Consider the following 24,752-nt stretch of genomic DNA (forward strand, 5'->3'; position numbering starts at 1 on the left):
TGTTCTCGAAGCTCAAGGGGCCGTTTCACATCCGAGCCGGTTAGCCTCTTTGAGATGCGCAGAAGACAGTCGTATCCAGTGAACCGGACCGGGTCGGTGGAGAAGGAAAGGGTCCATTTGGGGGAGTGATGACAAGTGAAGAAGTATAATGCTAGCGCTGGTTGGTCAACGGGGGGCTTTTCCGGCTTTGGCCCCCAGTGGCGCTTGTTTATCTTTGGAAGCCCAGTCCGTCATGCCCCCAGGGTCCAATGCTCGGTAGTATTGGGGGACCGGTACCTTTCACCTAGTTTACCGGCCAGTGCTCCTGCTGTATGATAGTGGTTACATATACAGTCCCTGATGACGAGACAGATACGCAACCCAGACAAACAACATGTGGCTACGCGTGATCGGCACAAGGCGCGCGGGGAATGTGGCAGATCCGACAGACCAATAGGGAGAAAAAGCAAATAATAATAGTGGAAACGAACGAGAAGCACTGACGAGGGATTGCCCAAACAGGAAGGCCTCATCGATCCTTATCTGTCAGGGCGGTGAGCTCTGACACCTAAGGCACCAATACACCTTATCAACGCGTCTTCCTTCCAGGTCAATTGCCTTCTTCCTCTGATGTATACCCTTCGAGCGCGCTTGATCGCTTCCTTCTTGGTAGGGGTCGCGTCGGCGGCATCCTACTGCTGCTGATCGCCATGCCTTCGGCCCGGCTCCGTCATACCAAAGACCCCGACGCGATGGTCGCGCAACTATTGAGGCAGTTCAAGAGCTCCAAATCTCGCACCACCACACCCACCCCAACCAGACAAAGCCAGGTGGATACCGATAATGTGGCATCCCACAGAAGGGCAGGATTTGCGATTAATGTCCCATCGATCGACAATCCGGAGGACTATGCGTTCTTGCCCGGCCATTTTGGTATTGACCGTGTCCTGGAAGTGCGCTCAGATGAGCCGCAAGGACCTACTTACACAGTCAAACTCCAAAGTGGCGAGCTCGAGACAATGTCATACTCACAACTATCGAAACTGGAATACGGGCTGGAGTCGCTGGCCGATTTCAAGGAGAGACCCGAATTCATCGACGCGTCAGAGTCGAGCGAGGATGAAATCCAAGTCGTTGGAGGACGGCATCAGATGCCACCCCCCTCTTCATCTACCGATGGCACATCATCTGAGGAGATATCTGAAGTGGAATCGTCCAGATCATCCAGCGCTCGTGGTTTGCGGCTTCGGCCCCGCGCAACTTCAAAAAGAAGCGGGTACGCTCGGTTCTTTCACCCTGTAGATAGCGATCTTGAAGATTCCGCCAGCGATGCTAGGTCCACGCGTCCTCGGCGCCGCTTGAGGAGGGGATTTGCCAGAACTGACCGCACCTCTGATGACTCGGACATGACTTTGTCCAGGGGCACTCGCACCTCAGCTCGGCAGAGGAAAACCCTACGATCCAATCTGCGAGAAAGATTGGAGGATGACATTTCCGAGGATAAAACTGTGGCCAAGAGACAACCGAAATTCACTGGGGCAAAAGAAGCATTCTACCAGCGTCCACTTCATGACGAATTCAGGCAGCAGCATTGCCCTTATTGCTCCGTGTGCAATATTTACGATGATCATTCTGAGAAAGGGCCTTTGGTGTTTTGCCAAGGATGTACTTCTTCATATCATCAATTCTGCCTGGGTCGTCGAGCCAATCGAGAGCATTTGGTCACGAAGATTGATCAGAATGATTTCATTCTTCAATGCCATCGCTGCTTGGGAGTCTCCCACACAAGGCATGATGTGTGTCCCCATCTCGGCTGCTGTGCAAAATGCAAAGAGGAAGGCCCTATGTCCAAGCCTCTCCGACAGCGTCTCACGGCGCGCGAGGAGCAGCAGTTACGAGTTGAAAATGGGGGTACCGACCCAGTTACTGTGATTGATATATCTCAAGTCAACAACGTAAACAACGTGCTTTTCCGCTGTGTCGGTTGTCAACGAGCCTTTCATATGCGGCATCTGCCAGTGGAAGAAGGTATCGCGGTGGGATCTGATATCGAAGCAGTTTTCGCCCAGTACAGCCTGCACTGGCAGTGCAGGGATTGTTCTGATGCCCCTGGAGATGTCGAGGGTATCGTAGCATGGCACCCCGACCCCGAAGCCAAGGCTTCCGCGCAACTGGTGGAGGCCGTCCCCGAGACCGATAAGGAGTATCTCGTCAAATGGAAGAATCTGTCCTACTTCCGCGCTACGTGGAAACGTGGTGACTGGTTCTGGGGCGTGAGCCGGACTAGCATGCGTCGAGCATTCTTTAACTCGCCCAAGGCCCGCAAGCCCATTTGGACTTCCGAGGAGGCCATTCCTGAGGACTTTCTGCGAGTTGATATTATTTTTGATGTCGTTTACTCGGACGCTGCGACTATGCCGGACGATGAAGCAAATCCTGAGATGGTTGAACGCGCCTATGTCAAGTACAAAGGGTTGACATATGAAGATTCAGTATGGGAATCCCCTCCGCTCCCCTCTGAGGCTGCTCGATGGAGCGATTTTAAGCTCGCTTTTGAGGACTGGGCGTATCGGGATACCATCCATTCTCCTTCTCACACTTCTCTCGAAGCCCATCTCTCACGAGTTCGAGCCCAGAATTTTGAGACAAAACTGGTATTGCGCTCGCAGCCGGAGCTGATGATTCGGGGCGAACTCATGGAATACCAGCTAGATGGTGTCAATTGGCTGTATTATATGTTTTTAAAGCAGACAAACTGCATTCTTGCCGACGACATGGGCCTTGGCAAGACGATTCAGGTCATCGGGTTGTTCGCGACTTTGGTTCAAAAACATGGCTGCTGGCCGTTTTTGGTTGTGGCTCCCAACTCGACTTGTCAGAATTGGCGACGCGAGATCAAGATGTGGGCGCCCAAACTTCGGGTGGTCACGTACTATGGCTCTTCTTTTACTCGCCAAATGGCCCGGAATTACGAGATGTTCACTGAAGACAGCAAAGACCTTCGGTGCCACGTGGTGATCGCATCCTATGAGAGCATGATCGACGGCGGTACCAAGAAGGACCTAGCTAAGATCAAGTGGGCAGGCTTGGTGGTTGACGAAGGTCAACGTCTCAAGAACGACAAGAGCCAGCTCTATGAACGCCTCCAACGCATGAAGTTCGGGTTCCGCACCCTACTCACAGGGACCCCTCTTCAGAACAGCATTCGGGAGTTGTTCAACTTGATACAATTCCTTGACCCGCAGAGAGATGCGGAACAATTGGAAGAGGAATATGGTGACCTCACTTCGGACAATATCCGGGCCTTGCACGAGATGATCCGACCGTTCTTCTTGCGTCGCACGAAGGCTGAAGTTCTACCTTTCCTACCGCCGATGGTGCAAATCATCGTTCCCGTTTCGATGTCTGTCGTTCAGAAGAAACTCTACAAGTCAATCCTTGGCAAAAGCCCAGACCTTATTAAGGCGATTTTCCAGAAGCAAACGAGCCACCTCAAGAAGTCCGAGCGCTACAATTTGAATAACATTTTGATGCAGCTAAGGAAGTGTCTTTGTCACCCCTTCGTTTATAACCGGAATATTGAAGAAAAGACACCTGATCCTGTTGTTTCTCACCAACACTTGGTCGAGGCATCTGGAAAGCTGCGTTTGCTGGGCTTGATGCTCCCGAAATTGCGCGAGCGCGGGCACCGAGTCTTGATTTTCAGTCAGTTCTTGGCAAATTTGGACATCGTTGAGGATTTTCTTGATGGTCTTGGGCTCAAGTATCGTCGTCTGGACGGAAGCTTGTCATCGTTGCAGAAACAGATCCAGATTGATGACTTCAATGCGCCCGATTCCCCTTACTTTGCATTCCTCCTGTCGACCCGGTCTGGTGGTGTCGGCATCAACCTTGCCAGTGCAGATACCGTCATCATCATGGATCCAGATTTCAACCCAAAGCAAGACATGCAGGCCCTATCGCGCGCTCACCGAATTGGCCAGAAGAATACTGTTCTTGTGTTCCAGCTCATAACACGAGCTACCGTGGAAGAAAGGATTATGCAAAAGGGCAAGAAGAAATTGGCATTGGACCATGTGCTCATCCAGCGCATGGAGGACGACGAGGACGAGGAGGATCTAGAGTCCATCCTTCGGCATGGTGCTGATACACTGTTTAATGACGATGACTCTGCAGACGTTGCCTACACCTCCGAGTCTATTGACAGGCTTCTGGATCGAAGCCAGGCGGAACATGCTGAGAAGATCGCTCACGACACGGCCAGTGCTTCGACCGAGCAGCCACAGTTCAGCTTCGCTCGCGTCTGGCAGAATGACCGTGGCACCCTCGAAGAAGTGACTGAAGGGGAAGATACTCCTGTGGACACCACTCTTTGGGATCAGATTCTCCAAGAGCGTGAACGCGCAGCAGCCGAGGAGGCCTATCGGAAAGCCGAGGGCCTTGGCCGCGGAAAGCGAAAGAGAACGACAGTGAACTACCGCACAAAAGGAGAGGAGAATGATGGCGAGCCCACGCCCGTTAAAAAGCAGAGGACGCGCGATCTCGATCGGGAATTTGAGCCAGCAGAGGATGAGGGCGATGAAACAGACTCTCTCGCGGATGCCGTACAAGATGCCATGGATCTGGCGGGCGACCAGCCTCCGCTACAGATTAAACACCGTCCTTTTGTTCGAGTCCAGCTGCCTCCTCCAGTACGACCGATGAGTACAGATGGTACCGGAGAACCCCACTTTGCCTGCGCCGCATGCAAGCAGTACCATGGTCGTGGTCGTTGTCCATTGAAACTCGCCGGGGTCGAATACTGCCCACTCTGTGGTTTGGCGCATTTCGGCCAAAATCGTTCTTGCCCGCATCTGCAGTCCGAATCCCAGGTGCGTCGGATGCTAGTCGCCTTATCAAAAAGCACGGAGCCTCCAGAACATGTCACCTTTGCCAGACGGTACCTACGCGGCATTCTCGGCCACTTGACTGCACGTGCACGGCAGGTGACTATGCAACACAGTCAACATCCGGGTCTTCAGGGCCCCATTCCGGCTCAGCAACCTAGGCCGCCGATTCCGTCTGAGGGGCACTGGCATGAAGCACCAACCTCGAAACCTGACAGCTCTATGCATCCCACCCTTCCGCAGGAAGCGAGGCCTGATCATCACCCCCGATCTTCTGAATAAAACTACTGTAGTTTAAATAGATCTTATCGTTGTTCGACCCTATGCACTTTCATGAATTATATCATTTCTGAGTTGGTCTTGATTTTGTAAAAATGTGTTGGCATGCAATATTAAGTGCTACAAGGCACTTGAGGACATGCCTCAATGGGAGCTAGGGCCATTCGCCATAGGAATAAATTAAGCGGTTGACGCTCTATTATATTGGGCGAAAGCGTTGTAGGCCAGTCAGTGGGGTATCAACAGCGAATATCAGGACGTTAGAACCATTGTGCTTGATCACCGGTGGAGAATAAGTACCTCCCCAGGATACCGCTTCAATCTAGCGGTAAGCTCTCGCTCGCTGATCTCCAGCTCAGTGCAGATTTGGTCAAAACAATGTGTCCCATCGATATATTTGGACAGTGTCCGATCATCGATGGGATCATCGTGATCATCATCAAACAGGTCAGACGAACCCACCACGACACTGCGGCTCCCGTGCTGGAGTGAGCCGGCGCGTTCGCGGCTCAGGTCATGCCGGGACATCATGGCAGAATCCTCGCCCACGCTGGAGGCGGCATAGGGAGTGTTATTCCCCGTCGTGGCGCGTGAGGACGGACCAGTAGATGGGAAGGGGGGTACGGTGGAGGAGGAGCGCGGCGCTGGTGCCGGCTGGCCCGTTGCGCAGGCGTATTTGTGAACACGGTATAGGAACCCCTTGATCACGCCGAAGGTGATGAAGCGGCGAATGTCAATATTGGCCAGCTCGCGGCTACGCTGGGAGTACCATTGTTTGACGCTCTGGCCTTGTTTCAGGCTGGCGTATAGCTCGACGATCCCGACGCCATCGACGATCCCGGGGCCTTGTCCTATGGCGGGTGTATCGCCTTTTGAGCTGCCCGGTGCTTCAACATGTTCGAAATTGTATCCGTCTTCGGACTCGCCGAGCAGAGGCCAAATTTCTTCGGCATCGAAGCGCGAGTCGTCGCGGGACATGCTTGGGGGGTTTTCGGCGAGAGGGCTTACCAGCGGACCTGCACCTCCGGGACTTCTGCCAGGGCTAGCTGTGGACGGGGCCTGTAATGGCATTGAAGGCCCTATTCGGGGATGTGGTGCGAAACGGGAGTTGACATATCGTGCACATTCGAGTTGCATGGCGTCGTCTGTAGCGATGGTGGAGCTAAACTGAGCTGTCGGTGCATATATGGCGGCGAAAGAAAAGATGTCCAAGAGGAATAAACATCCATAGTATAGGAGATGTCGAATGGCGCGGCAGGTTAAGGAGAAATCAGTGTCCGCGAGGACAGATATGATGCGGACGCTGTTGACACCATTGATGTGTGGGACAATCTGCAAGAAAGGTCAGCCGAGAATCTCACAATTCTGGAGATGGAAATCGTACTCGTTGCATGGTCAAATCCCAGTTTTCATCCATGAATGCTTGATACCGGACTGTAAAAAGAGGGACCTGCCAGGCCTTGACAGAGGGAGGAGATGGGTAAACCGGGAAGAGCTTGATGTTTAGGGTATTGAGGTCATCTGCGGAAGGCCCGTCAGCAAGAATTCATATCACGTCAAAACGAGCACAACATACCGATCGGGATCATGCACTCGCAGTAATTGTTCAGATCCTCCATCAACATCTCGCACAGGCTGTACACCTTGCCCTCGCCACTCTTGGAAAAGTCGCGTGACAAGAATCCGCTCTGTTCCTCAAGGCCGTGCATCAAGTCGGCTAGCTTCTGAACCACGCTCTTGTACGTGCTGAAGTCCTCCTCCTCGGCCAGCACCAGACAGAAATTGAAGATGAATTCATTGCGGTCGTATCGCGCCGATTTCATGCAGATCGGATAGCCTAGAATGCGATAACCGTTGGTGCACACCTGTAGAAGGTTGCCGCAGAGCTCTTGACGAGGGATCACGAAGAAGGAGACGTCGGCAAAAGTGAGGAAGAGCGGCTGCGAGGGCGCAGTGGTTGAGGGGACGATCGCTCCATCCGGGACTTGGTGGACAACCTTGGGACCTGGTCGCTGCGGTGTCAGCAATGAGATTTTATCAATTGACTGGTTGACGGACCCTCCTGCGTATCGAACTTGCTGTAGAAGATTGCCTTGATCATCGTGGAGGGGAAGCTTGTGTGGGGGCCGACAGGGCCAAGGCCAGAGACATGGGGAAACCGAGGCAGCGATGAAAGCTGAGAGAAAAGCAGGAACGCGGTATTCGTATGTTAGGAAGAGTCAAGCAGGCCTACGGGCCATGGCGACGGGAGGGAGGCTGGGCTGAAGGAAACGCGACACGGGCCGAGATATGCTTATCGATGTCCCTCTCACGTGCGGCTTGGTTCAATCTCTAGATTCGTCACTCCGTACGCTCCCTCTGTTTCGGCCTGGCGCCGATGTCTTTCTATCGTTGCGTGTGTGGGATTTTCCCTGTTACCAATTGCTTTCTCATAGTCGGTGGAGACCCAGTAGAGCCTCCAAGGCTACCACAGGTATATAATTGACTATTCCCTCTTCACGGTACATTCTCGACAGTCACAGGGCTGCCAACTTGCGTTTCTTCCGGTTCTGCTCCCGCCGCGGTCCAGTCGAACCAGGGCACTCATCCAGAGGACCGCCTTGATTTAACAAAAAGATCGCACCAAACGACGGAAAACACCAATCCTGGCCCCTCTCCCCTTTCTTGAAATGCTCGGAGTCAATGTGATTAAATCTCTCATCCCAAGCTGTCTGGCTGTCATTCCGAAGCGAGATGGTGTGGTTGCAGAATCCGCACCAGAACTGTGACTGGCTGGTCATATCAACGCGGGTTGAGCAGACCCAGGCTCTGATGCCGGATTCGGGAACGCCATGCTGCTGGCGCAGGTGCTGCGTGTAAGAATCCTGCTGGTAAAACAGTTTCTCGCAACAAGAGTCTGTTTGTGAGTCGTGAAACGTGCAGAGCCAGCTTGGGATATGGAGATGCTGAGAGCTTTCATGGCGTTTCCAATCGGCTTTGCTGCCGAAGGCCTTGGGGCAGTGAGGGAATGTACAGCCGTAGGGGCGTTCATGCCGTTTTTGATGTTTTCTGTCGACGGTTTAATATCAGGCACAGCTCCCAAGCAGTCTTGAGAGGATCTCTTACTTCATCTCGCAACGGAGCCGAGTGCGTTTGGGGCAAGTATCGCACTGGAACCAGCCGCGCGTTTTCTCTGAATCATCCGAAGCGGCCTGCTCATCTGAGAGCCTGTCCAGCGCTGCTGCCAGCACTTTCTGTAGCATATGACGCTGAAGTTCGGATAACTGTGGACTATCGTTCTCCAAATTGATTCCTTGGTTGGATTCTTGAGCTTCCTTGCGGGCGCGGCTGTTTATAATCCTGGTCATAGCCCTAATCAGATTGTCGGCTGCGCCAGTCAAGAACGCTTCTGGGGCTGTATTGACCGCGTTGATTTTACCTTCACTATCACTGTCGAGTGACGGGGTTCGGGTCTGTATTATCTCTGGGTTTGCACAGTTCTGTATAACCCCAATTGGTTTTGGGGTCGATTCCCTGCAATAAAGAAAATCCACGCTTCTACAATGATTTTCTGGCTGAAATTTCGGTACGGATGGAGCAGATGCCAGATTCTGCGGTGTGTCAAACATGGGGTCATCCTGTGAGCCCGTTTCTTCGACAGACTGCGTATCTGAGCAGGCGGCGGCAGTCTCATACCAATCCATAGACCTGGAATTGAGAGTATTAATCATCGAATCCCCTTTGGAGAAGAGAGTGACTTCAGGTACCTCTTCAATAATAAGTCTGCGTCCTCGTCGCCATGCATCCGTGTAAGATGTTGCCGGAAATTATCCAAGCGCGGCCACGTCTTGTCCTGACGAGAACATTGCTTCCCAAAACACATGTACACCATCTTGGGGCCCCGCTCAGGCTTCTTGTTGTGGACACATTTCTTATGGCGGGCCAGGTCATTGATGGTGCCGAACCCTTCTTTACGAGTACAGTTTGACTCATCACACTTGAAGAGCTTGCGGTGTCGAGCCTCGTGTTTTCTGCTGCGAGTTAGCTTGAGAGCTAAGAAAGCCGAAAAGATCGCACCTTTTGTCCGCTGGACACTTGCCAAACCACGAGCAATACAGATGACCACATTTGAAGGGGTCACCATAAGACTCTGAACGCAAATGGCTCAAATTCGAGACGTTATCGCAGTTAGCAGTGTATGGAGGCAAAGACTGATCCAAAAAGGCAGTCTGGTCTTTAGCGTCGATCTGCGAACTTGGGGTCCCATCCATGCCATATGAAGAATTCACGACTGGTTGTGTGCTACAACCGGCAGTGTCATACCCCGAGTCTGTCGAGTGAAAGCTGCCTATATATTGGCTATCGCACTCCGATGCTGTGTGATAGTTGTATTGGGAGAAGCCGTCCCCGACGGCGACATTCATAGATAACAGGGAAGAAGAAGGGTTGTCTGGCACACCGGTGACCTGCAGCGGGCTCCAGGCGTCCTGATCACTGGCCCGGTGAGATGTAGTGAATGGTGAGAAGGATAGAGCGTGGGGCTCCGTCGATGATGACCAAAGGAATGGGGATGGGGACAGGTCAGCGCCCAAGCTGAGGTCCAGCAGCGAGTCCCCAAAGGCAAGTCTACGGTGTTTAGACGGATCATCCAGGTCCGAGTGCGAGAGATTCGAGGTATCATGGCCGACCATGAGGCCCTGGAGGACGTCAGCGTCGTGGTGCTGCTTGGCGGGGTCCTATTCCGTGATGGTTAGCTAAGGCTTCGGGAGACCCAACACATGGCAAACCGGCCCTACCTCCATGTTGTATATTGCGCAAAATAGGGAGGGGAGTAGTGGACTTCGTATTAAATCATGGCACTCTTCCCATGTGGACATGGGCCATAGCTCGACACATCCGAGACAGACTAGACTGCACGCGAGCGACGAACCCGCAAGTTGACTTCACCACGCGATGCCGATCAAGGGTTGGAATGGAAAAGGCGTTCATGCGAGAAAAGCATGCCTCATCCCTTGTCATGGGACATCCCTGCTCAGGCGCACAGCCCCCGCGACACTTTACGCGAGCAGAGTGTGCTCTACGGATTATTAAAGACCAGGCCTAACTATTAGTTAGACCAATAGGCAAAGCTAAAAATAAAAAGAAAAGCATATATACCTAATCCTTTTTGCCTCAGCGAGGCCTACAAGTACGTGGAGTAGTGAGTGTGACGGCCTTTCAGCCCAAGGCAGCACCTGTTCCTGCAAGAAGTATGCAAGGAGCCTAACTCAGCAAGCGAAGATCCCCGATACACTCGAGCACAAGAGAGAAAGAACCAACGGCGGTGGCTGCACAGCTAACATACGCTAGCAATCTCGGCTTTTTAGTGACCGTACTTCCTGACTTGAACAACATATACATTCACCGCATTTTGGCTCGTTTCTGTCTCTCGCAGTTGTCTCCCTCCAAAAAGTGAATACAAAACGAAGAACAATCTATATTCCGGGACTATAGTACGTCTCGAAACTGGTGTCACCACCTACACTCCTGGATTCGACAGAAACCTATTGTGGATCTCTGCAAATTATCCGTCTAGCGTCGGTTTCCTGGACGATCTGCTAGGGAGCTACAGCTTGTTTCGCCAAGCTATAGTTAAATGTGTCGATTCTTCTTACATAATTTTGAACAAATTAGAAAACTTACTACAGTACTTAGAATACTGTAAAAGCTTGTCACTAATTGTAGCTCTATTTTTCTTGCCAAGCAAAAAGTCCGGTCATTCTCTCACGTGAATATGCATGTGTGCGTTGTTCCATCTTCTATGTTCCATTCTATTCCGTTCTCTCCCTCAGTGGAAGGAGGGAAGGTAAAATTTGGTTCTACTCAATTTAATATCGGGGCTGATCCTTCATATCTAGGAAAGATAGTCTTGTTCTATGTGTTTTGATTGCGACGAAGGAGAACATATCGCTGAAAAGAAGAGGAAAAGGTGATCAAGGTAGAGTAAGGAGAGAGCAGAAATGACAAATCAGTGGCATCTACGAGTGAAAGAAGCTCCAACGGCCCCGAGAGCCATGTTAAATGGTTCTGGGGGCTTAAAGGACAACGAAATCACACTATACAAGTACCTTAACCTCCTCCACTGTCTTGATGAGTTTCAAGGACAAGGTAGAGTTGATCGAGAAGATAAAAAGTGTGGCGAAAATCGATATACCACGGAAGAATTACGTCGTTCGTTTCTTGATGGTGTTTCCTATCTCTGTGATATCAGCCCAAAAGGAGACACCGTGACGGCGGCGGCAATACGTAAGTTCTACCGGAAACGAGACATCCAAGCTCGTTTATACCTTGCTGCGAATGAGCCGATCCTCGATAAGGTTCGTGATTTCTTGAAGAAAATGTTGCGAGATTTGGTAGACATCACGCCAGACAATCGTGGTCAAAAGGAAGAAGAAATACTACGCGAGGCCCTTGTTCTGGGTCAACAGAGGGTGAAGTATTATCATGAGAAAGCTCTGAAATACCTGAAAATATGCAATCGCTATATCAGGGTGCTTTTCAAAGGCGAGTACAGGGCTATAGTTATTGACAACGCAAGATAATTAAGCTAACATAATTAAGATCATGATATACTTTCTTGGCTCGAAAACATTAAACGCGAAACCGATCTGTGCCGCTTATCTACAATTTGCTACGATGGCCGCCAAGGGAAGCTTGATGAGATGAAGAGGAGGACAGAAGACAATATCGATATGGCGGAGTTAACTCACTACATCGGGCGACTTGGAGCACATCAGTATGCGGTTTCAATGATAATCACAGCATACTTGAATGTGCCAATCTTACGGAAAACCAAAGCCGAATTCCTACCCTCAGCGGACGTCAAGCGTATCACTCTTCCGGCAGAGTCGGTGGATTTCCACACGACTTCTAAAGATATTTCCAGGAGCTCCCATCTCCGACATTCAGGCCATGATCTCTACACGCGGCTGTATAATAGCAATTTCCTCTCAGACTTTAATATGCCAATCAAGCTAGCGCAAACCGGCACTCTGATCACCCGCGTCCATGCGGAGTTGCTAATTGTCGACTACTTCAGTCGTAAGAAACTGGAGTTCATTGACGACGACAAGTACGTGGGCTGCAGTAAGCCAGCGTGTTACTTTTGTCACCTATGGATTTCCCTACATCCTGGTGGCTTTGAGGTCCCTGCGTCGCATAAGAAAGTAATTCTCGGATGTCGAGGTCCGGACGTTGATGGGACTGAGGATCTGAATGGAAACGGGGCCAGGATTCGGAGAGACCAGTACAACCGGCTGATAAGGGCCGTCATCCAGGATATTGAAGATCAAGTTCATATGGAACATCTTCCCAATCAATCTCGGCATTTATCCAGTAATGGATCCAGTCGGGCTCCTAGTCTTATGACCAGGATGTCATTATTGAGCTGATTAGAAGGCTGAATGGGAAGCTATGACATGCATATTAATGCAATCATCTCGTCTCTACTTCTCGCAAATGCACTTTGAGACCGACGAAGCCATTTTGGACAGTCTTTTTTGGAGCTAGTTGTGGTTTATAAACCAGATTACATCATTCGTTATGATGTTCCCTTAGTCAAACAGACACTTCTCTAGAGCCATGACAAGCACAGGGAATGCATGTCGTACAGGCTGAGAAGAAAAGTTGAGACCACCTAGCAGATCGTCCGGTAGCTAGGCATGAAGTTGTCTCTCCGCACGATTCGTGGAGATCCAGTACAACTTTCCATGGTGGAAGTCTCGCACGCCTTATTGTCATTTTACATATCCAGGTACTATAACATACAGATGTAGCCCCTCAATTTAACGCGGCCCGCCCAATGATTGATCTGCGCTAAGGCTTTTGTAGTTGGTCTAGAAAAAAGTGTGCATTGGCTAAGCCGATTTCGAGAAATGATTGTATTACATTCTGCCTGCACATATGTCCAAGATGGCATCGTCCTTTCCCGAGTATTTCGAGGTTCGACTAATGCATCCGCCTTTAAGGATTTCATTGAAGAGCTTCTCTAACACTATGGGAAATTGACGGAGCCTAAGTCTGTTCTAGTCATAGACAACGTATCCTTTCATCACTCCGAAGGATTGAATAGATGTGTTCAGAAGCTAGTGTACTTATAGTACCACTACGGTCTCTACTTGAATTCTGCGAGGAGTTATTTACTGAGCTAAAAGCCTTTATTCGGCGATACTAACAGTCTTATGTATAAGCAAATCCCTATTTATTTTCCTCCATTTAAGTGGAAAATTGATATCGACAACAATTCTCGCTCTTTCAGAAGGCCGTCACCGCCATTTCAAGTTACAGACTGACAAAGCCTCTGGCGACCGAGAAGTGGCAAAACCTTCACGAATCGACCATTAAATCTCATCTCCTTCTACTCATGGACCAACCTGCTGGAACAGCCCGACCGCAACACCCTATACGTAGTAGACGCCACACCGTTCGTCTGTTACTACGTGGTGGCGGGTCTGTTGGTCCGTGCTGTCTCGGGGCAATCCGAAGCTAACTCGGCATACCCCGAGAGTGGATCTCGGTACTTGAAGGTCTCGTCGGAGTGAAACATGAAGATTTTCTCGTTGAAAAGCTGCTGTTTTTGTTATCATTTTGTTCGGTCTATGATTCTATAAGGTCTTCCGTCTATTTGATCTAAAAATGACCATGTCTCACGACCGGCATACGAGGGGGGCCACCCACGCCACGGTCCCGAACGAGAAGAATAAGCATATCCTAGTAAGTGGACAGGGGTTGTAGGTATTCTAGTGATCGAAGCTAACTCTTAACTCCACGCAGATTGGAATGCGGGATGGCATTACAGGAGAATTCAAGCTGGTCCCCAAAGCTGAGGCTGTCGTCTCTGTCTTTGACTCGAATTTCTTGATAGGCGATGGTATCTGGGTAAGAGCATAGAGCTCGGAGTGGCGTGACGGTATGCTAACGAAGAGCTCAAAGGAGGGAATCCGCGCGAAGAACGGTCGGGTTCAATTTGCAAAAGACCATATCAATCGGCTGTTTCAATCTGCCAAAGCGATGCTCATGGACCTAGGCCTGTCGAAAGGGCAGCTCCTAGGTTTGATCCACCAGACTCTAGACGCGAACAGCATGTCCAATGAGCCGCACGTTCATATTCGGCTTGTGGTCAGCCGAGGATTGAAATCAACCCCGTACCAGAATCCGTCCGTCAATATCGGCCTTCCGCTCATTGTGCTTATCCCTGAGATCAAGCCCACCGACCCGGCTGTCAAAGAACGGGGGCTGAGGTTGATTACCTCGCATATCCGGCGTGGCCCTCCAGACGTCAAGGACGAGATGTGGAACCACATTTCTAAAGCAACCGACGTCCAGGCATCCATCGGGGCGAATGTCACCGGGGCGGACGAATCGTTGATGCTGGACCTCAACGGCTTTGTCAAGACGTGCAATTCGACGAATTTTTTTATCGTCCGAGACGGCGAGGTGTGGGCTCCCACCAAGAATAACCAGATGCAAGGAATTACGCGCCAGAAATCGATTGATGTGTGTCGTGCGCACGGGATCCCGGTACGAGAACTCGACTTTACTTTGACGGAGGTTTACGGTGCCGATGAGGCGTTCTGCACCGGGACATTTCCCTCGCAGATCCATGTTACCGAAGTGGATGGGCGGAAAATTGGCGATGGCGTTCGGGGCGTCATAACGGAACGAATCCAGCAGTTATATGTGGATCTGGCACACCGAGACACCGAGCGCACTCGGGCAGAGATCTTAGATGAAGTGACAGGGCCTCGGAAATGCAAGCTATAGAGACCAATAAGTGAATAATATCGGTGGTCCCTACCATCCTACTATGGAGTTATATAACTAGTTCGTATGTACTTGATCATGTCAGCCTCAGTGAATCCACGTGATGCTGCAACGTATTCCTCTTCCCCAGTATTTAGTGCTCCGCTCACTCATTCACTCACGCGCCCTTTTCCTCATTCCCTTCTCCCTTTCCCCTACTGGTCGCCCATTCCCAAGTCATGAAGCTGTCGGCCGTTGCCTTTCTTTTACTCTCCTTTCTCGCCACATCGACTCACGCCGCCTCCGACTCCTCCCGTCTAAACGAGAACACGCCGTGCGTTGCGCGCTCGCCCACCAGCGGCTTATACTTCGACCTCAGAGCAATTAGTCTATTTCCACCGGAGCTGAAGAACGGTAAAAAGATTGACCACGATGCGCGCAACGAGAGCTGGTATTGCAAGGGCCATGACTATCCGGCCAATTTCTCGATCAACGTCTGCGAGCCGGTCATTGAGCCGCTGACGGATGTGGTCGGGGTGGATTCGTCACGGTGGAAGAATATCAGCGCATATTACGAGCAAGATGGTCAAATATATTCATTGGGGTATGGTGGTGTCCCTGCCGGGGATGGTCGGCAAAGGATGATGCTGACGGTGATGACAGAGAACCAGCCTCAGACCCCTTTTTCCGCGGCCGCAAGCTTGTCCTGAACTATACGAATGGCTCTCCGTGTCCCAGTGATGACGAAATGGCTGTCTCCAATTCTTCATTGCGAAGAAAGTCAGCGATCATGTCTTTCCTCTGCGACCGCGACGCGTCGCTCAGCCAGGCCACTCCGTCCTTCGTCGGCACAATGGACTCCTGCTCCTACTTCTTCGAGATTCGGAGCTCTGCGGCGTGCGGTGGAATTGCCTTGAATCCTAGCACAGGGGGGCTGGGCCCCGCTGGTGTCTTTGGCGTGATGTGAGTAGTCCTTTCATCGGAACACTGATGACCGCGACTAATTCATTGTACTCTCTAGCATTTTGATCGCGGTGGCTGCATATTTGATTGGAGGTTGCGCATATCAGCGAACCGTCATGCACCAGCGCGGCTGGCGCCAGTGTCCGAATTTCAGCCTATGGGCGGGCATTCTCGATTTCGTGAAGGTATGTCCCCTCGTGTTGGTGCCATTTCGATCATCGCGCCCAAGACCCAGATATGGGAATGTTCCATCGCATAAATATCGGGATTCGAATCTGCCGGGCCTGCCGACTTCGAGGATTGATTAAGTGTACTCCAGCTGGCCTGGAGCACGATCACATCCACGTTTCCCCGTATTATATTTGTTGTCCCGTTATTTGTTATTCCCTGCAATTTTGCATGATTGCCCGCGTCGACCGCGGCATGTACATTTGCCATGACTCCGGAGCCAGGAGTGATACTAAACGGACTGTCTACGTATTCATATGTCAATGGAACTCACCCAGCTGCTCTGCCTGGGGTCTCTGAAACATTGGACAGTTTACGTAGATAGTCAAGTCACTGCTCCAGCTAGTCTATGCAACCCTGTGCTCAATCGTCTTTTCTCTCGTTTTTCTGGGCATTCTGGGCATGTCATCAAGCGATTATTCGGCTAATTAGCGTACCCCTACAGGACATCGTCGTTATCATCTTCTCCTCTCTTGCAAGCCTGCTCCACATCCGTCGCTCTCCCTCAAGTAGTGGCTATGTCCGCGCCGATACAGGTAACCGGGGCGGTTTCATCGGGGCCATCGGGGGCCGTCGAGGGTCGGGCCGTCGCTCTGAACTAGATGCTGAGAATCGGCTAATAGACCAGCTGGATGAAGAATGGGATGATTAGCAATACTTTTATGGCCAGTTTCTGTTTGTTGTACTGCGGGTTGATCTTTGGTGTCTCTGTTCCTCGCTTTCTTTCACTCGACGAATGGGTCATACCTACTTCTGTACATTGAACAACTTCATATATGTGCTTTTAAAAGAGTAAAAACGGTATATAATTCATAGATGCACAATGAGAACTAGCCTGACAAGCTACATAACAACACAGATACCAGCGTTGGGGACTAGACAGCGCAGGCATAAATTTGGAGACCTGTCATCAAAGTGGAAGTGTGAAGAATTAATATTACTACAATAAGGTACTTACATGGTAGTAATGGTCATCTTACGCCCGCCGGAGATAAAAGATCTAATCAAAGGCGGTGAGAACTAGACACCTCAGGCACAAGGTCATCTGACCCCATCGACGTAATCCCCCAAACAGGGCAAACAACCACGTCTTTCCTGCCATCGCTCGCTTTGTCGCTTCATACTGATCTATTACTATTGCTTAATGTGTATCTGAACATATTGGCTTTCCTTGGTTCGTTCATCCTTTCGACTGCTACCAGCTTGAGGTGGGCTGGCCTGGTCTGCGACCGTCTCCACTCAGGCGCACCTCTCGATTACCGTGAATGATCGGGAAGATACCTATTCCGTAGCTCTTTTGCCGTCTTTTCGATACCATGCGACAGGCTAGGTTGGTAGCGGCCACCATCAGCCTGGGTTCTCTTGCCCTACAAGCTCCCTTCGCCGTCGCGCAAGGCGAAACGAGCCTACACGAAAAGGGCCGCTGTGCTATCCGGGGCCACTGTGGGAAACAATCGATATTCGGCGGCGAGCTGCCATGTCCCGATAATGAACTGGCGCATCAACCAGAGGAGGCGGCGAGGAAGAAGCTTGTTGATCTGTGTGGTAGCAAATGGGAGCACGGGTCGGTCTGCTGTCGCGAGGAGCAGGTGAGTGCGTTCTAACTTCTTCCTGGCCTGCAATGCTGATGTTGTTTCATGGGTAGATCGACGCGCTCTCCAGTAACCTGAAGTTGGCCGAGGGTATTATCGCATCCTGTCCTGCCTGCCGAGACAACTTCTTCAACATCTTCTGTACCTTCACTTGCTCCCCGGACCAGTCGCTCTTTGTTAACGTCACACAAACCGATGAAGGCAGCTCCGGAAAGACACTGGTGACGGAGTTGGATAATCTTTGGACTGAAGAGTACCAGAGTGGCTTTTTTGACAGCTGCAAAGACGTCAAGAATGGCGCCTCTGGTGGCAAAGCAATCGACTTTATCGGCGGCGGTGCGAAAACTTACTCTCAATTCATGAAGTTTTTGGGCGATAAAAAGCTGCTGGGAAGCCCATTTCAGATCAACTACCACACCCAACCCAGCGGACCGGACATGAAGGCTCTGGCCATTACACCAAAAGCCTGCAACGACCCCGACGAATCGTTCCGCTGCTCTTGTGTCGATTGTCCCGACGTGTGCCCTGAACTGCCGGCAGTGTCGACGCATGAAGCTTGTCAAGTTGGGCTTCTGCCATGTCTGTCGTTCGCAGTGATTCTCATCTATTCGGTGTTCCTACTTTTCGTCATGGCGCTCGCTAGCTACGTTACATTCAAAGAACGTCGATTCCGCAAACCCGAACGAGTCCGTCTGCTTCAAGACCCGGCACCAAGCGATGATGATGACGAGGGAGAAGTCGTGCGTCAAGGGGGCTACATAGAGCAACCGCACGGGATCTATAAACCCAATTCTTTGCTATCGGCGTTGTTCCATCGCATCGGTGGTGCTTGCGCCCGGTTCCCAGGGATCACCATTATCTCCAGTGTGATTATGGTGGCTCTGCTCAGTTTGGGCTGGCTACGATTCACCGTCGAGACGGATCCGGTCCGTCTCTGGGTGAGCCCTACATCTGCGGCAGCCCAAGAGAAGGCTTTCTTTGATGATAGCTTTGGTCCATTCTTCCGGGCCGAGCAAGCTTTCTTGGTGAACGATACCTCGGGGCCTGGTCCGTCTCCTGTCTTGGATTACGAGACTCTCAGCTGGTGGTTTGACGTGGAATCCCGAGTGCGCCGCATGATATCGTTAGACCAGGGGCTGAACCTGGGTGACGTTTGCTATAAGCCAACGGGTGATGCGTGTGTGGTGCAGTCTTTGACTGCATACTTTCGTGGTTCTGTGTCTAATCTCGATCCTGATACATGGAAGGACCGGTTGAGGCACTGTGCGGAATCCCCTGGCGACCCAAGTTGCCTTCCTGACTTCCAGCAGCCTCTAAAGCCCGAAATGGTTTTGGGTGGCTATGAGCGCACAGGGGATATTCTGGACGCCCAAGCCCTTGTTGTGACCTGGGTGGTGCGCAATTACGCCCAGGGAACCGAAGGAGAGGCCAGAGCCATGGACTGGGAGAACAGCTTTCGCCGGATCTTTGATGTTGTTCAGGAAGAGGCCACCGAGCGTGGTCTGCGTGTGTCCTTCAACGCCGAGGTCAGCCTGGAGCAAGAATTGAACAAATCGACAAACACAGATGCGAAAATTGTGGTGATCAGCTATGTCATAATGTTTATCTATGCCTCCTTAGCCTTGGGGTCAGTCACAGTGACCTGGAAGTCTTTTTTGACCAATCCAGCCAATGCTCTGGTCCAGTCCAAATTCACCCTGGGCATCGTTGGAATCGTGATCGTCTTGATGTCTGTTTCCGCCTCTGTGGGCCTGTTCTCCGCAGCGGGCGTCAAGGTAACTCTGATCATCGCTGAGGTTATTCCTTTCTTGGTTCTCGCTGTCGGAGTGGACAACATCTTCTTAATTGTCCATGAATTCGAACGTGTCAACCTCAGCCACCCTGATGAAGAAATTGACGAAAGAGTGGCTCTTGCTATTGGGCGAATTGGGCCCAGTATCTTCCTCTCTGCGCTGACCGAAACCGTGGCATTCGCTCTGGGCGCCTTTGTAGGCATGCCTGCGGTCAAAAATTTTGCTGCTTATGCGGCAGGGGCCGTTTTCATCAATGCCATTCTGCAAGTCACCATGTTTATCTCCGTTCTCGCTCTCAATCAGAAGCGCGTGCAAAGCCTTCGTGCAGACTGTTTACCGTGCCTGACCGTCCGAAAGGCAAACTCATTTGGCTTCCTGGACGAGCAAGCCTACGAAGATCAGGAGGCAGAGAGTTCCTTGCAGAATTTCATCCAACGCGTCTATGCGCCATTTTTGTTGGATCCCCGGGTGAAGGCCACTGTGGTGATTGCGTTCCTCGGTCTTCTAACTGCCGGTCTGGCATTGATCCCTGGAGTCGCCTTGGGACTCGACCAGCGAATCGCCTTGCCAAGTGATTCTTACTTAATTTCCTATTTCAACGACCTGGATGCTTACTTCAATGCCGGGCCTCCCGTCTATTTCGTTACCCGGGATGTGAACGTGACCCAACGGCGTCATCAGCAACAACTTTGCGGACGTTTCACGACCTGTGAAGAGTACTCCTTGCCGTTCGTTCTGGAGCAGGAATCCAAGCGTCCGAACGTGTCATATCTCGCCGGGTCTGCTGCTAGCTGGATTGACGACTTTTTCTATTGGCTGAATCCTCAACAGGATTGCTGTAAAGTGGATGGCAAGCTGTGCTTTGAGGATCGGCCTTCTCCATGGAATATCTCTCTTCACGGGATGCCGGAAGGGTCCGAGTTCATCCACTACGCGGAGAAATGGATCGATGCCCCTACGGACGCATCTTGTCCTCTTGGCGGCAAGGCTCCATACAGCAACGCGGTTGTCATTGACGAACAACATCTTACGATCAATGCCAGTCATTTCCGGACCAGCCACACCCCATTACACACCCAGGATGATTTCATTCAGGCGTATCTGGCCGCTCGCCGGATCGCGGACGGTATCTCCACTGAACATGGCATCGACGTCTTCCCGTACTCCAAATTCTACATCTTCTTTGACCAATATGTCTCCATCGTCCGACTGACGGGTACGCTTCTGGGGTCCGCGGTCGCCATCATCTTCGTCCTGACGTCTGCCCTTCTGGGTTCGGTTGCTACCGGGGCGGTCATTACGGCTACTGTGGTGATGATTGTGGTTGATATCATTGGCACCATGGCCATTGCCGGCGTCTCGCTCAATGCCGTGTCCTTGGTCAATCTGGTGATCTGCGTGGGTATCGGCGTGGAATTCTGTGCGCACATCGCCCGAGCCTTCATGTTCCCCTCGCGGGCGATCTTGGAAAAAGCGCCCACCAAGTTCCGTGGCAAGGATGCTCGCGCGTGGACGGCGTTGGTCAATGTTGGCGGGGGCGTGTTCAGCGGCATTACGGTAACAAAGCTGCTGGGCGTCTGTGTCCTGGCCTTTACCCGTAGCAAAATTTTCGAGATCTACTACTTCCGGGTTTGGCTGGCGCTGGTCGTGTTTGCTGCCACCCATGCTCTGATCTTCTTACCGGTGGCTCTCAGCTATTTCGGGGGCGGAGGTACGTTCTTTTTTTCTCTTCTGTGCATCGTTTCCTCACTAACGCACCTAGGCTACTCTGATCCTGCATCCGATGGTGGTTTGGAGGCCAATCTCGCTGCGCGTGGGTACCGATCCTTGCTGGTCGATGATGATTACGATTCGGATGACTTTTAGGCATTTCTGCCATTTCCGCTGCCTGTTTTGGAGGCTGTCTGAGCTTTTCTTTCAGCATCCGGCGCGAACACGATTGGATTGGAGTTATTGGCCTCATACGGCCTTGGATTGTACCAAATACATATGATTTTGATGCTTTCTTTTGGCTCTCATCTTGTTTCTGTAATACCGTTTTGTGCCTGCGATCCGATGCCGTTCCGACTGTGGGTTCTCCCCCAATAGGTATAGCGTGGGGGTACCTTGGGTCTCGGTACGGTAACATAGTGGGCTGCCAGTATCCCCAATAAGCGGCGAACTGTGCCTAGGTATAGACAGACCTCCACCCACTCGGCTATTGACCCCACGGCTTTGCTTTCCCTTTCGGCGTTTGACGATTACTATTATAATTATTGTACAACTTCGCTCCCTGTTTTCGCGCAACTCCTCGTCCCTGTTTTTGCCCTGCTCGCCTTCCGATTGACCCCAGACAAACTACCGCCGTTTCCGTGTATCACCACCGCGTCATACACGTCCACCCCACGCTCTTTCTTCCCAGGTGCCCTTGTAAAAGAGACCGCTCCGTCTCGATTTTGCCAAATCCACCTCTTCCCAGCATGCTCGTGGGCGACCGGCCTCAGCTCCCGGTTACGCCTGCCATTGAAGATCCGCCAATCGCGCACGTCATGCCAGATCTTAACCCCGGGTCATCCACGACCCCGTCGGCAACGGGCTGCGCGGAGAAATCGACCCAGCCACTGCATATCCAGCACATCTGGATCGTGACAGGGCCCGCCGGGTGTGGGAAAAGCACCGTGGGAAAAGCACTACAGCAGGAATTGGGGGTTCCCTTCCTCGAGGGCGACGATGTATCATCCCCTCCTTCCCCGTGCCCATGGACGTTTGACCGGAACGCAAGGGCTAACGAGACTGACTGACAGTATCACCCGCAACTTAACAAAGAAAAGATGGGGCGTGGCACCCCCCTCACCGACGAAGACCGCTGGGACTGGCTCGTCGTCCTCCGCAAAGCCGCCATCGACGCCCTCGCCCCGTCCTCCGAACGGAACAGCCCCGCCGGCGTGGTCGTAGCATGCTCCGCGCTCAAGCAGAAATACCGCGATGTCATGCGCGTTGCCGCGTACGGTTCGCCCTCGGTCCAGATTCATTTCATCTACCTCCGGCTCGACGAGGACGTGCTGATGGAGCGGGTGCGCGCGCGCCAGCAGCACTATATGAAGAGTGGCATGGTTCGCTCACAGCTCGCGACTCTCGAGGAGCCTAAGGACGAATGGGACGTGATTACAATCAATGTGCAGGGGTCCGCGGAGGAGGTGCAGCAGCGCGTTCATGATGCAGTGACCGCGAAGCTGGCCGAGTATGTGTGATTTTTGGGGATGGGTGTGCGTCGTTGGATATGCATCTGGAGCCTGGTGTTGTTATTTTTGTCGCATGTTGTATTTGTAAGGGACGGTTTTCGAAAAAGGATAGTTCCTGGAGGTTTCTCGTGTCTAGTCTCTTCTCGATCAGGTGTTTTGGTTACTTGCCTGGTCGTTCTGGTGTCTGTGGCAAGCAGATCGCGATACCCCAATACTGCGGGTCGAAATGGCAGAATATTTCCTTTCTTTACGCATGGGCAGGTGAGACGTAGTGCCCGCAACAGCGAGGCCATGGATTGCGTCTATCTATACGACCGCCCTTATCTATGCTATCTACCGTAGATTCAGCAGCATGAGTTCGGGCACCTCAATCAGCTCACGCACTCGGTTGCCCATCCTTGCCATCGTCGCACCATCCACAACCCGGTGATCCGCGCTCCAGCTGAAATTCACCTGCTCACTGGCAACGACCTGACCCGTCGAATCAAACACTGGAAGGGTACGTGCGCGGCCCACGCCCAGAATAGCCACCTCCGTCGGCACGATGACGGGGGCCACGTACGTGCCGCCGATGTTACCAATATTCGAGACGGTGAGGGTGCCGCCAGTCAGATCCGCGGATGTCAGTTTCCCACTCTTGCCGAGTGCGCTGAGCCGCGAGACCTCGGCGGCAATGTCGGCTATGGATCGACTCGCGACATCTTTGATGTTCGGGACAATCAGGCCCTGAGGCGTATCCATTGCGATTCCGATATTGTGCTTCGCGCGCATGACGAGCTTGGGTTTCTCGGGGACGCTCGGGTCTATCCGGGCATTAAGCAGCGGGTACTCGTTCAGAGCCAAGGATACGGCTTTCACGACAAAGGACAGGAAGGTGATCTTCTTGGGGTCACGGGTGTCGCTGGCGAGCTTTTTGCGAATGGCAGAGATCTCATCGATGCGCAGCTCGTCTGCGTACAGAAAGTGTGGCGTGTTCACGGACCGGGTCATGGTCTTGAACATCTGGGATTGGATCGGGGTCAAATTGACCACGGACTCCGTTTGCCGCGTGTCTGGTGCTGCGGTCGGCTGCACCGCCGTCGAAGGTGCTGTTGCAGGAGAGTCCTTTGCTGACACAAAGTTCAGAATGTCTTCTTTCAATACGCGGCCGTCTTTGCCCGTGCCGGATATATCGAGGATGTTGATGTTATGGCTCTTTAAGAGCCCGCGGACGGCTGGAGTTGCGAGAGATGCATGCTTCGACCGAGATGGTTCCTTCTCTGTTATGGAGATTTCGCTTTCGTGTTCTAGGGTTGCAGGCAGCGAAGACTCTGCGGCCTGTATCGGGGCCACTACATCTGATGCGGGTGTCGACTCCGCCGTCTCTGCTCTCGGTTCGTGCGGCGGATTATCGTCCGGGTACTTGGCATCGTCGATTTCGATGTCACAAAGTGCCTTGCCACACTGTCAGCATGGAGTCCAGCGATCATGGTGATATGTCAATCCATACCTTTCCGGTGGGGACGGTGTCATCGGCCTCGAAATGAAGTTTCTTGATCACGCCTTCGTACCTCGATGTAATCTGCGCCCCATTAGTAAACGATATATCGATCGCTCACAAGATACTCACATCGTCCACGGCCTTGTCTGATTGATACTGGCAGAGAGGTTTCCATTCCTCGATGTGCGCCCCTTCCTCGACATACCACTGGATGATCTGGACCTCGGTGATGCCTGGGAGGACACTCATCAGCATCGGCAATCAATTGAGACAGAGCTAACTCACCTTCCCCAACATCTTTCAAGATCTGAGATCTGATCCCCCACAGCGGGGCACCGGCGTGGAAGTGCCGGCACGGGAGGAAGACCGAGCGCCGAGAGATCAGGGGCCTGCTGGAAGGCAGGACATGGGCAATGGCACCTCGGCTGCGCAAGAGGCTCATGGTCAAACAGCGGAGGACATTGGCAAACGGAGAAACAGCAGGGCAGCTGGCATTTATTCTAGGGAGAACGACGACCGTTTCTAGCCGAGGGGCGGTTGACCGCGGAGAGCTTTTATGCCTGAATTTGGGG

At 52.1% G+C, this 24,752-nt stretch overlaps 8 protein-coding genes across 8 annotated transcripts; 5 read left to right on the top strand and 3 right to left on the bottom strand.

Moving 5' to 3' along the window:
- Positions 1-689: 689 nt before the first annotated feature.
- Positions 690-5,147, top strand: PFLUO_LOCUS59 (uncharacterized protein; the record flags this gene model as incomplete). Its single annotated transcript, XM_073783443.1, has 2 exons — positions 690-1,539; positions 1,813-5,147. The coding sequence occupies 2 exons, from the start codon at positions 690-692 to the stop codon at positions 5,145-5,147; spliced, it is 4,185 nt and encodes a 1,394-aa protein (XP_073634158.1).
- Positions 5,148-5,423: 276 nt separating this feature from the next.
- PFLUO_LOCUS60 (Nitrogen permease regulator 2) lies at positions 5,424-7,245 on the bottom strand (the record flags this gene model as incomplete). Its single annotated transcript, XM_073783555.1, has 4 exons — positions 5,424-6,476; positions 6,529-6,665; positions 6,721-7,149; positions 7,203-7,245. The coding sequence occupies 4 exons, from the start codon at positions 7,243-7,245 to the stop codon at positions 5,424-5,426; spliced, it is 1,662 nt and encodes a 553-aa protein (XP_073634159.1).
- Positions 7,246-7,660: 415 nt separating this feature from the next.
- On the bottom strand, positions 7,661-9,925 carry PFLUO_LOCUS61 (uncharacterized protein; the record flags this gene model as incomplete). The annotated part of the gene is made up of 6 exons (XM_073783666.1): positions 7,661-8,192; positions 8,250-8,596; positions 8,714-8,831; positions 8,891-9,154; positions 9,201-9,859; positions 9,920-9,925. 6 exons carry the CDS (start codon positions 9,923-9,925, stop codon positions 7,661-7,663), a joined length of 1,926 nt encoding a protein of 641 aa, XP_073634160.1.
- Positions 9,926-13,802: 3,877 nt separating this feature from the next.
- On the top strand, positions 13,803-14,924 carry PFLUO_LOCUS62 (uncharacterized protein; the record flags this gene model as incomplete). Its single annotated transcript, XM_073783777.1, has 3 exons — positions 13,803-13,874; positions 13,935-14,039; positions 14,094-14,924. The coding sequence occupies 3 exons, from the start codon at positions 13,803-13,805 to the stop codon at positions 14,922-14,924; spliced, it is 1,008 nt and encodes a 335-aa protein (XP_073634161.1).
- A 218-nt stretch (positions 14,925-15,142) lies between these two features.
- On the top strand, positions 15,143-16,746 carry PFLUO_LOCUS63 (Cation-independent mannose-6-phosphate receptor CI-MPR; the record flags this gene model as incomplete). Its single annotated transcript, XM_073783888.1, has 4 exons — positions 15,143-15,507; positions 15,567-15,866; positions 15,925-16,051; positions 16,540-16,746. 4 exons carry the CDS (start codon positions 15,143-15,145, stop codon positions 16,744-16,746), a joined length of 999 nt encoding a protein of 332 aa, XP_073634162.1.
- Positions 16,747-17,410: 664 nt separating this feature from the next.
- On the top strand, positions 17,411-21,345 carry PFLUO_LOCUS64 (niemann-Pick type C- protein 1; the record flags this gene model as incomplete). Its single annotated transcript, XM_073783999.1, has 3 exons — positions 17,411-17,683; positions 17,740-21,190; positions 21,242-21,345. The coding sequence occupies 3 exons, from the start codon at positions 17,411-17,413 to the stop codon at positions 21,343-21,345; spliced, it is 3,828 nt and encodes a 1,275-aa protein (XP_073634163.1).
- A 593-nt stretch (positions 21,346-21,938) lies between these two features.
- On the top strand, positions 21,939-22,709 carry PFLUO_LOCUS65 (uncharacterized protein; the record flags this gene model as incomplete). Its single annotated transcript, XM_073784110.1, has 2 exons — positions 21,939-22,190; positions 22,263-22,709. The coding sequence occupies 2 exons, from the start codon at positions 21,939-21,941 to the stop codon at positions 22,707-22,709; spliced, it is 699 nt and encodes a 232-aa protein (XP_073634164.1).
- Positions 22,710-23,033: 324 nt separating this feature from the next.
- PFLUO_LOCUS66 (uncharacterized protein) lies at positions 23,034-24,622 on the bottom strand (the record flags this gene model as incomplete). The annotated part of the gene is made up of 4 exons (XM_073784221.1): positions 23,034-24,143; positions 24,190-24,261; positions 24,310-24,413; positions 24,466-24,622. The coding sequence occupies 4 exons, from the start codon at positions 24,620-24,622 to the stop codon at positions 23,034-23,036; spliced, it is 1,443 nt and encodes a 480-aa protein (XP_073634165.1).
- Between the last annotated feature and the right edge of the window lie 130 nt (positions 24,623-24,752).

Source organism: Penicillium psychrofluorescens (assembly GCF_964197705.1).
Source record: "Penicillium psychrofluorescens genome assembly, chromosome: 1".
Lineage (NCBI taxonomy): Eukaryota > Fungi > Ascomycota > Eurotiomycetes > Eurotiales > Aspergillaceae > Penicillium > Penicillium psychrofluorescens.